The sequence below is a fragment of the Nicotiana sylvestris genome, chromosome 6, assembly GCF_000393655.2.
Source record: "Nicotiana sylvestris chromosome 6, ASM39365v2, whole genome shotgun sequence".
Classification (NCBI taxonomy): Eukaryota; Viridiplantae; Streptophyta; class Magnoliopsida; order Solanales; family Solanaceae; genus Nicotiana; species Nicotiana sylvestris.
The window spans coordinates 118,004,809-118,016,926 of record NC_091062.1 but is presented as its reverse complement, the minus strand read 5'-3'; the positions used below and the strand labels follow the sequence as shown (position 1 = coordinate 118,016,926).

The 12,118-nt window shown below is 42.5% G+C and overlaps 1 protein-coding gene across 1 annotated transcript; it reads left to right on the top strand.

The window, feature by feature from the left end:
• Positions 1-11,013: 11,013 nt before the first annotated feature.
• LOC138871168 (uncharacterized) lies at positions 11,014-11,511 on the top strand. Its single transcript, XM_070149035.1, has one exon. The coding sequence runs from the start codon at positions 11,014-11,016 to the stop codon at positions 11,509-11,511; it is 498 nt and encodes a 165-aa protein (XP_070005136.1).
• Positions 11,512-12,118: the final 607 nt, after the last annotated feature.

Here is a 12,118-nt window from a genome sequence, read left to right as displayed (position 1 = left end):
GAACCCTCTGAACTCTAGCATACTAAGGCTGGCCTTTCCACATTGCACTGGTTTAAATTTTGGTTACTAAGTCTAGGTGTAAGCATTGCCCGGGGTCTTTGAGACCCTTAGGGAACTTTGATGCGCCTAGAATCCGATTTGTCTATGGAAATGAGACTTGTAGGACCATTGGAGGCTTTGGAAAACTTGGGCCTGATTGCAGGCTCTCTATAGAATAGCTTCTTGATTTTCCATTTCACTTATGTAATTTAGTTATTGACCTGTAATAATTTGTAAACATAAATTTGGGGTATTTAGTAAAAGGGTGGGTAGATGTTTGCTTTGTGGGGTAATATGGGTAGAAATCCTGCTCTTTGGGTTTTTACTTTCAAATCTATCTGCTTTACTCAATAGAAAACATGTTTATAGGGTTTTACTCTTGTTGAATCTGATTTCGTTTGCATAATAGACATCATGCCTATAGGTTTCCACTTCTAATGTTGTTTGCATCAAGTAGAAATCATGCTCTTAAGGTTCTGCATTTTCGAAATCATAGGTTTTTTAAACAATCGTGTCTTAAATCAATTCAAATATAGATATCATGCCTATAGGACCTAATTCTGATTCAATAAGTCTTTCATATGTTACTGCAAATTGACTAAAACCAGTAATATGCCTAGATACCATGCCTATATGGATTTCTATTCGAAATTATGTCTAAAAATCTAATTAGCCTGATAAGTCGATTTCATTTCGCCTAGTTTACTTCTTAAAAACTGGTTTTATTAAGCAGTGAAATTTCTTGAAACTAGCTCTTTCAGCATTGCTCTAATCTCATTAAATATCCTACCTATAGGTATCACAAGGGTCTATTTCGAAAAACTGTTTGTTTTTGTATAAGACACAGTACTACATATAAGCAAGCCTTAGGGAATTGTCAAAATCTGCATTTCCCTGAAGTTGTTTTTGTCATTCAACGTTTTTGATTCTGATAAGCTTTTAAAGAGGAGTCTCTAGGCAACTACTAGGTTATAACTTCTGGATCTGAAAGTGGTCTATTTCAGCATAATCACTTAGAAATCCTGCTTTAGGACTTTAATAAAGACCTTAACTATGTTTGAGTCGTGCTGCTTGTATATTTGTATGAGGAGGAGTGAGCCTCTTAATTTTTCCCATTATGTGGAAGTCCTAAATGTTTTTTGACTTTCGCCTTAGATTTTTGCCTTTTAAAACCTTAGGGGTACGTCTAGAACCACCTATAGGTAGAGGTCCTAACTCCCTCTGGGACTATTAAGAAGGGACGGGTAGCAGCACGCAATAGGAATCAGTGACCAAATACTCGCTTTGCATGACCAATAAGGGGATGGGAAGGGTAGACATGGGATATGCTGACTACGCATTAATGTCACGTGTACCCCTCATTGAGAAGTTCTTACCAGACATTGTGTGGGGTGATCCTATAGGATAAACAACCTAGGACCCCTCCTTACCCCAAATCCTCTCCTTGTTTAAAACTTTGTTTGTTTATAAATTTTTCAAACCTTTATTTCACTACTTGAATTGTTCAATATGCTTTACAAACAACTTATTTGATTCAACTATTTGTATGGACTAATTTGTGAATATAAATTAGTTTGGGACCCACCGTTGTGGACCGCGAGGGGCACTTAACACGTTACTCTCAAGGTTATTTCGAGCCCTTACCCTAATCTCTGGTGATGCAAACCAACCCAAGAGTTAATTACTCTAGGTGCCCTAACGCACCTTAATCCGTTAGGTGGTGACTCTTCAAATACCCAATTCCCAAAAGGAAATGAGTCATTACACCCCATGGAATGTTGAAACCCGAACTCCTCCCCGCGGAGGAGAAAAAGGGGGTGCAACAGCATGGTGACTCTGCTGGGAAAGTTTCTAGGCTCTTACCGCAACGCACTTCTTTTTACAAATTAGTCCAAGCATGTTTATCCCATACCCTGCTCCCTTGTCTGGATTTAACTGTTGTTTCTTTTAGGCATTTATGATTCTGAAAACTGACTTGTCTCTTGGTTTTCCTTTTCTTGTAACTGTCTTGTCAATTATTTAAATGCTGTATTTATTTTTCCAACGTGAAAATACTTGCCTACATGTTATTAATTGCTGCATAAATTATGTTCTACATCATATTCCACTCGTGCGTCTCAAATCCTATAGCAACGCTTTAATGAGTGGTTGCGCTCTTCCTATTTATTACGCTTAAATTCGGAAAGGCTTATTTACGGTAAAACCAGTCGATCAGTGGTGCAGTCGACGGTTCCGTGCCTTCCACCTCAAGTTATCCACTTGAGGGTACCAGTCTAAAACCCCATAGAAACTTAACTCTATTTAAATTATGCATGCATCATGGTCAAACCTAGTTGGATCAGTTATGTTGTCCACATAATGATCCTTTAAGACAAGCCTTATCCAAAGTCCATCGGGTTTTCCATAATCCCAATGGACACAATCACGTTATGTGCATTAATTTGGAGGACTATATGCCGATATGCTGATCATAAATGTATAAATAGCCGAGTCCGGTGGGGGTAAAGCCTAACCCTTTGGTTTTGCAAAAAATGAGGCATGAGGTTCCAGATTCGATATGGTTAGAAATATCCCTCCATTGTTGCTAAATTGGTGGGAATATATTTCCTTAAGTGAGAAGAAGAACGTGAAAAAGTACCTGGGTAAATTGCCTTCCTTTCCAGATATTGAACCAAACAAGAAAATGATCGAGGCTGCCACCCTATTCTGGGATAGTGAAAGAGCCGTGTTCCATTTCGGCGACATAGAAATGACGGCACTCCTAGAGGAAATAGGAGGACTTGCAGGGTTGACTTGGGACAGTCTCGGGCTTTTGGTACTGGAAAACCGTACAGGCAGGCCATATCTCTACAAGAGGTATGGCCACAACAAGTTTTTTCGCACTTATCATGATAAGATCGCCCTCACTTCACTGGGTCACATCCACCGTAGAGTGTTCATGTTCATCGTGTGCTTTCTGGTGATGATAGTGTTCCCAATGAAAATGGGAAGAATCCACACCAGGTTGGCCATGGTCGCCAAAACTCTGATGGAGGGGATTAATGGACAGGCATATACCATAGACCCCATGATCATAGTTAATATCTATAGGGCCTTGGAACGCTGTTAAAGATGGGTCCAGCATTTTGAGGGCTGTAATTTATTGCTGCAATTATAGTTGTTGGAGCATCTCCAAAAGGGTTGCTATCACCAAGAATTTCCGCGAAGGGTTTGGAACGACCACATCGCTTTCCATCACCCTAAGCAGATGACCTACATTCCTGACAGATTTGCTCAGCCGGAAAGTGCCAGCGAATGGGTAGAGTTCTTCGACAATATGACCGAGGAACAGGTGCAGTGGATGGTTGAATGGTTTCCAACGGACGAGTTCATTATCAGGTCCAGGGATGCTCCGCATTTGGTGTTGATCGGGTTGAGAGGGATATATCCATATGTCCCTATACAAGTTATGAGGCAAGCATGTAGAAAGCAGGTTGTACCAAGGGTTGTCAAGATGAGTCATTTCAGGGAAAATTTCCAAGACGATGACATACCTTACAAGTGCCAAGCTCAGCACATGTGGCACTGCAAAACCATTGTGGAGAAAAGCACTGTTGAGCCAGATAGATATCACGTGGGGTGCGAGCCTCTCTACCCTGCATGGTTGGAGGACAATCTGAAAGGAGCGGTGACACCAGGGACTGGTCGAGGGAACAAAATCATAGATGAGGAAGCTGAAGCCCAAGTCAAATACAACAGGCTGCGCAAGATAGTCCACGATTCTGAGAATGAACATTGGGAGATACATGAGAGGAACGTGAGGTTGATCGAGGAATGGAAAGAGATGGCAGTCGTTTCTAATAGAAAACTGGAATACTTGGAGCGAGGAATAGTGGAACTGGAAGGCAAAGTCATAAAAAGGATTGAAAATTGTCAGAATGCTGAAGGAGCAGAGGGAGGACATATGGCCTGAGCCTACTTGCTGCTTGGACTGCGAGCTGGGAGATCTGTTTGATGGAGTCCGGAAGATCGAATCTGGGGAATGTCCTTCTAGGACCAAATAGATTAGATTTACCTGCTTTTCTTAAAATGTAATAAGGCCAAGTGTCAGTAGTGACTTGTTTTTTTTCATTATGTTAGTGTTGTTTTGCATTCGTCTACCTTTATATTATGAAATAAAACATTTATTGACATTTGAAGTTCTCCGAATCTACTTGTCAATAGGCCTACCTCGGGCACAACGAGGCTCCCAAATTAGGATACGAGTTCATATCTCGCACTATGTGTTTAAATACTGCAAACATTTCAGGATCCCCACTAACTTGTTACCTTTTATTTTGTTTACTTTTATTATTATTATTCTCATCCCTACAGGTTGGTTCATCCATACTGGCCTCGTCAGCATATCATACCAGATCTAGAGGCCCTCCATATCCTCCTCCTCTAAGCAACACAAAAAGTAGAGGGAAATCAAAGATGGACGACTTAAGTGGAATCCAAAAGGAAAACATTGAGAACGCGGAGACTTCCGATGGTCGTAGTACTCTGGCCCCGAATGACCTGGTTTTGAGACATGAACAAAAGATACTAGAACTGCAAGGAGAACTTGAGCAGGTCAGCAATTTGACAAACTTGTCACTCACCCTCAATGTCCATGATATCTACCAATAGAATGCAAAGAACCCAACACCTCCTCAAAACACACAAAACCAATAGCCGTAAAATCCTACCATACCAAATCAATACACAACTCCACCACAAAATATCAATCCATTGTCGATACCAACTCCACTACAAAAATATCAACCAATCCCGTACCCACCAACCACCACTTACCTCACTCCCCAAAATACACCACCACTCATTCCGGATCCACAAAACTCTACCAATGACCATCACTATACCCAAGTCCCTGGCACCCATCAGAGCAATCCCATATACGTGGAAACTATACCACATTCTACCCAGCCCATATCCTATGCACCAGAATCCTCTGAAAAGGACCTGCTCATTAAGAACATAGCCGAAGAACTCAATAAGCTGACAAGCCGAGTTCAAGGTGTTGAAGGCGATAGAGGAATAGAAGGTTTGAACTGCAAAGATTTGTGCATACAGCTCGATGTGGAACTGCCAGAGGGGTACAAACCTCCCAAGTTCGAAATGTTCAATGGTACAGGTGATCCCAGGGTTGACCTAAGGACTTACTGTGATAAGCTTGTCGGGGTTGGAAAAGATGAAAAGATTCGGATGAAGCTCTTTATGAGGAGCCTTACTAGGGACGCATTGTCTTGGTATATTAGCCAGAATCCCAAGAAATGGTCCAATTGGGTAAGCATGACGTCAGATTTCATGTACCGGTTCAGGTTCAACACAAAAAATGCACCTGATGTCTTATACATCAAGAATCTCAAGAAGAAGCCTACTGACTTTCCGCGAATATGCTACTCGTTGGAGGTCAGAAGCAGCCAAGGTCAGGCCCACTTTGGACGAAGAACAAATGAATAAATTCTTCACCAGAGCACAGGATCCATAATATTATGAGAGATTGATGGTCATCGAAAATCACAAATTCTCTGATATCATCAAGCTCGGGGAAAGGATCGAAGAAGGAATCAAGAGCGGGATGGTAACAAATTTTGAGGCACTGTAAGCCATGAATAAGACACTACAATCAGGTGGCATATCTAAGAAGAGAGATGTTGGGGCAGTAATGGTGGCCTAGGGCCCAAAAACTCCACTCACATATCAAACACCTCCACCAACCTACCAAACACCTCCACCCACATATCAAACACCTCCACCCACCTATCAAACACCTCCACCCACATACCAAGTATCACCACCTACATATCAATCTTCATCTCCCATATATTCCCAACCAGCCACTGTCCATCACACCTATAATTCCCAACCATCCCACTTCTAATCACCACCAACTCGCCAAAATTATCTGAGACCAAGACCCAACGTCGACCGCAAGCTACACAAACAATACACCGCCATTGCTGAGCCCATCGACCAATTGTACGAAAGACTAAAGGCCGCAGGTTATGTCACTCCTATTCCCGCTGTGGTGCTAGAAAATCCATCTCAATGGGTCAATCCGAACAAAACCTGTGCCGACTACTCCGGCATGAAAGGGCACACCACTACTGAGTGCTGAACATTGAAGGATAAGATTCAGACACTCATTGACAACAAGGTCATACAAGCAAAGGAAGTCGCACCTAACGTCCACAATAATCCCCTCCCTAATCATAGAGGTGACGGTGTATATGTCATAGAAACAAATGAAGAATGGGACCCCAAGGGGTCGATCGGGCTTATCTGAGAAGCCGATGACTTCAAGGTTGCAGTCACACTTACTCCTATCGTGGTTCAGACTCAGGAACCTATTGATGTTGAGGTCACTACCTCAGCTCTATTCGAGGTGGAAGTGACTCTGCACCCGCAGCCACCTCCGCTCCATTTGAAGTAGAAGTGGTCACACCTTTTACTGTGACGGTGTCAACCACACCCCCATTCAACTCAAAGGCGATACCTTGGGATTATGTCATCGAGGTTCGACGAAAAGGGAAGACTAAGATAGAAGAATCTGACGCCGCACAAGGGATGCCTAGAACTGGAAGAGTCTACACACCTTAACACCTGGGAGGTTCAAGTAAGAATGCCACTGCTAGGCAACCTGCCATTGAGACTAGGCCGGATGATCTGTGGTGGAAAGTACAGGCAAAAGAGTATTCTGTTGTTGACCCTTTGAACAAAGTCCCTACTCAGATATCTATCCTGTCACTACTACAGAATTCAGAGGCATCACAAGACGCCTTGATGAAAGTACTGAGCGAGGATTATGTACCCAATAACATCACTGGAGGAGAAATGGCCAACATGGTCGGTCAAGTATTGGAGAGACACAAGATTATCTTCTATGAAGATGAGCTACCACCCCGAAGGTCTGAATCACAATCGAGCATTGCATATTACGGTAAAATTCGAAGACAAGTTCATTGCCAGGATCCTGGTTGATGGAGGTTCGAGTCTAAATAATTGTCCACTGGATACCCTGAAAGGCTTCCATGAAATACATACCAAAGGCATGAATGTGAAGGCTTTCGATGGGTCCCAGAGGGCCGCGATCGGGGAAATCAACCTTTGCTTGCAGATGAGACCGACTTGGTTCGACGTTGAATTCCAAGTACTTGACATACCAGCCTCATATAATCTTTTTTTGGGCCGCCCATGGATCCATGTTGCTGGAGTCGTACCCTCCACACTACATCAGGTCATAAAATTTGAATGGAACCATCAGAAGGTAATCATTCATGGAGATGGAAGTAACCCTATCTACACCAGTCAAACCATTTCGGCCATCGGACATATAAGGAGGCTAGGAGAGGAAATCTACCATCACATTGAACGGGTCAATGCCATCGAGAAAGCTAAGTGGTGGAGTAACAAAATAAAAAGCATACTAGCATGGTCCGAATACGAACCCGGTAAAGGGTTGGGAAAGAACCTCTAGGGTATCACCAAGCCGATACGGCTTAAAAATCATGGTACCATCTTTGGGCTCGGATACCAGTATACATGGCAGGAGTACAGGGAATGGTCGCCTCCATGGCGTGGACCGTATTACCCTCTTGAACAACCGATACCCCGATTGAAACAAGCTTTCCATCAGGCAGACACAATATGGGGAACTGCCGAAGAAGAAGCACTAGCTAGGCTGAAGGATCTGTTCTTGGAAGATGAGGATATGGACTGCAATGCCATAATTAAGGAGGAGAAGGAAGAAGGCCTCTCCATTCAGACCGTGGCAAAGGGAGCTATCCTCAGAAACTGGACCGCCACACCATCCCGAGCCCGCCGAGTCCCTGGGTAGCTTGGCAGAATTTTTAGCTATTTTAGGCATTTAAATTTTTTAGAAATTTTGTTTTAAGATTTCTCTGTTTAAAATAAATTCTCGATCCACTGAGCCAAGCTTTGTTTTAACAATTTTCTTAGTTTTAATCATATGTATTTATCCTTTATCATTATTCATTACTATTTTTTATACTTTTCCTTTCTATAGTGTTATTATTACTTTTCCTGATGAACTAGTGACTGTGACATGTAATGAGGCAACGCAACATGAGGATAGTGAATCAGAGGAAAAAGATGAGATACCCGAGGAAATTGTCAGGGAAGTTGAGAATATTGAGAACAAGCCTAAATCCAACTTAGACGAAACAGAAGCAGTAAATTTGGGAGACGCCGAGACCATCAAAGAGACCCGCATCAGCATTCACTTGTCACCAACAGAGAAGGAAGAATACATCCATTTTCTAAAGGAATATGAGGATATCTTTGCATGGTCATATGACGATATGAACGGTTTGAGCACATCTATAGTAGCTCACAAGTTGCCTACCAATCCCATGTGCCCGCTAGTCAAGCAGAAACTCAGAAAATTCAAACCAGACATGAGTCTGACAATCAAGGAGGAAGTTACCAAGCAGATCAAAGCCAAGGTTCTCAGGGTGGTTGAGTACCCGACATGGTCAGCTAACATTTTGCCAGTTTCGAAGAAAGACGGGAAGGTCTGAGTATGTATTGATTATCGGGATTTAAATAGAGTAAGTCCCAAAGACGACTTCCCACTGCCAAATATACATATCCTGATCGATAACTGCGCCAAGCATGAACTCCAATCCTTTGTAGATTGCTTCGCAGGTTATCACCAGATATGGATGGATGACGAAGATGCCGAGAATATAGCTTTTATTATGCCTTGGGGTGTATACTACTACAAGATGATGCCATTCGGTCTACAGAATACTGAGGCTACTTACATGAGGGCCATGACAACCATCTTCCATGATATGATACACAAAGAAATAGAGGTATATGTGAACGACGTTATTATCAAATCCAAGAGGTCTGCGGATCACATTGCAGACTTGAGAAAATTCTTCGACAGGCTCAAGAGGTACAATTTGAAGTTGAACCCCACAAAGTGTGCATTTGGGGTTCCTGCAGGAAAGTTATTGGGATTCATTATCAGTCGCTGAGGGATCGAGCTAGATCTGACTAAAGTCAAAGATATCCAGGAGTTACCGCCACCTAAAAGCAAAAAGGACGTGATGAGCTTCCTAGGATAGCTCAACTACATCAGCCTATTCATAGTACAATCCACAGTAATATGTGAACCCATCTTCAAGATGCTGAGGAAATATGCCGAGACAAGTTGGACTGAAGATTGTCAGAAAGCTTTTGACAAGATCAAGAAATACCTGTCCACACCGCCAGTTCTGGTCCCGCCAGAACCAGGACGATCATTGCTACTTTATCTATCCGTGTTAGACGGAGCCTTCAGATGTGTTTTGGGATAACATGATGAGACGGGAAGAAAGGAGCAGGCCATATACTACCTGAGCAAGAAATTCACACCTTATGAAGCACAGAATTCTCTGCTTGAACGCACTTGTTGTGATTTGACCTGGACAACCCAGAAGTTGAGGCATTACTTCTGTGCTTACACCACATACATAATATCCAGGATGGATCCTCTAAAGTACATATTTCAGAAGCCCATGCCTACTGGGAAACTGGCTAAATGGCAGATACTACTGAGTAAGTTCGACATCGTCTATGTAACTCAAAGGCAGTCAAGGGACAAGTATTAGCAGATCACCTCACTGAGAATCCAGCAGGAGGAGAATACGAACCTTTGAAAATGAATTTTCCTAATGAAGAAATATCATTCGTGGGAGAAGACATTACGGAAGAATATGACGGTTGGAGGATGTTCTTTGACGGAGCCATAAATTTCAAAGGAGTAGGCATTGGAGCAGTTTTGGTATAAAAAATGGGTCAGCATTATCTGGTATCTGCTAAAACTCAGATTTCCCTGCACCAACAACATGGCGGAATATGAAGCCTAGATACTAGGGCTCAACATGGCAGTCGACATGAACATTCAGGAGTTGCTGGTGATCGGTGACTCAAATTTTCTTGTGCACCAGGTACAAGGAGAGTGGGCCACCAAGAATTTCAAGATATTGCCATATTTTCACCACATGTAGGAATTAAAAAGGAGGTTCACGAAGATAGAGTTCTGACATATGCACAGAATTCAGAATGAATTCGCCGACGCATTAGCCACTTTGTCATCAATAATACAACATCCAAAAAAGAACTATATTGATCCCATTCCGGTGATGATCCATAATCAGCCGACATATTGTTCTCATGTCGAGGAAGAAGCCGATGGAAAGCCTTGGTTCCATGACATCAAGGAGTACTTATCGAAAGGAGAATACCCAGAGCATGCAAATCACATTCAGAAACGCACGCTCCGAAGATTGTCAAATAAATTCTTCCTCAGTGGAGGGAACTTGTAAAGAAGAACTCCGAATTTGGGTTTACTAAGGTGTGTCGATGCAAAGGAAGCTTCTAAGCTACTTGAGGATGTGCATGCTGGGACATGTGGCCCACATATGAATGATTTCGTTCTGGCCAAGAAGATACTCAGGGCAGGTTTCTTTTGGATGACCATGGAGACGAATTGTATTCAGTATGTCCGCAAATGCTTTCAATGTCAAGTGCATGCCGAACATGATAAAAGTGCCGCCAAATGAGCTCAATACAACAAGCTTACCTTGGCCATTCGCCACCTGGGGAATGGATGTTATTGGCTCGATTGAGCCCACTGCTTCAAACGAAAACCGGTTTATTCTGGTAGCCATTGATTACTTCACGAAATGGGTAGAAGCTGTATCTTACAAAGCTGTAACCAAGAAAGTCGTTGCAGATTTTGTCAAGGATCGTATTGTGTGCCGATTCGGAGTTCCTGAGTCCATTATTACTGACAATGCCGTCAACCTCAACAATGATCTGATGAAAGCTATATGTGAAACCTTCAAAATCAAGCACAAGAATTCCACTGCCTACAGACCTCAGATGAACGGAGCCGTAGAAGTTGCCAACAAGAACATTAAGAAGATACTAAGGAAAATGGTAGAGAATCACAAGCAATGGCATGAGAAGTTACCCTTTGCTCTGTTAGGGTACCGTACCACAGTTTGCACGTCAATCGGGGCAACCCCCTACATGCTGGTTTATGGTACCAAGGCTGTCATCCCATCCAAGGTAGAGATTCCTTTTTTAAGAGTCATACATGAAGCTGAGCTTAGCGATATAGAATGGGTAAGAAGTCGCTATGAACAATCGGCCCTTATCGATGGAAATAGGATGAATGCAATATGTCATGGCCAAATTTATCAGAACAGAATGGCCAGAGCCTTCAACAAAAGGGTCAAACCAAGACAGTTCGCACCAGGACAACTGGTATTGAAGAAGATTTTGCCACACCAAGATGAAGCCAAAGGGAAATTTTCTCCCAACTGGCAAGGTCTGTATATGGTTCATAGAGTACTAACAGGAGAAGCACTCATACTTGCAGAGATGGATGGAGAAATCTGGCCGAAACCAATCAATTCAGATACAGTCTAGAGATACTATGCTTAAAATTATTTCACATTTCTTTTCTGATGTAATCGAACTACGCTTGACCTAATTCCCATTTAAGAGGGGATACGTAGGCAGCCTTATGGGTTCGGTCATATCACAATAAATTTTCAGTTTTCCCCAGAATCAGAAACTGGGGCAGAATTTTGAGTAAGGTTCTCAAAATTTTGGAGCATGTCCAGTCAGCGCCATCACATTCCAGGAAGTTAGTAATCAGTCAAGAACTAGGGCAAACTTTTGAGAAGGATTCTCAGAAGATTCAGCGAGGTCCGCCATCCGCAAACAAAAAAATTATCTACCAAACTGGGGCAGAATTTTGAGGAGGACCCTCAAAATTCCAACATAAGAGAGCTTCCATGCCTTTGAAATGTGTCACAGTCACTAGTTCATCAAAAGTTACTTGATATATCAATACGCTTCCAAAACAATCCTATTTTATCAATGAATTCATATTTTTTGAAAATTCTATTTTTTATAACAGTCAGGTGCTACCTAGGGAAACTCGAAAGAGGGCTTCCAGAACGGAGCAAAGCAAGGCCGGCAGATGAAGCAATAACCAACCTCCCCTCATGAAACTTACGATTTTTCTTTG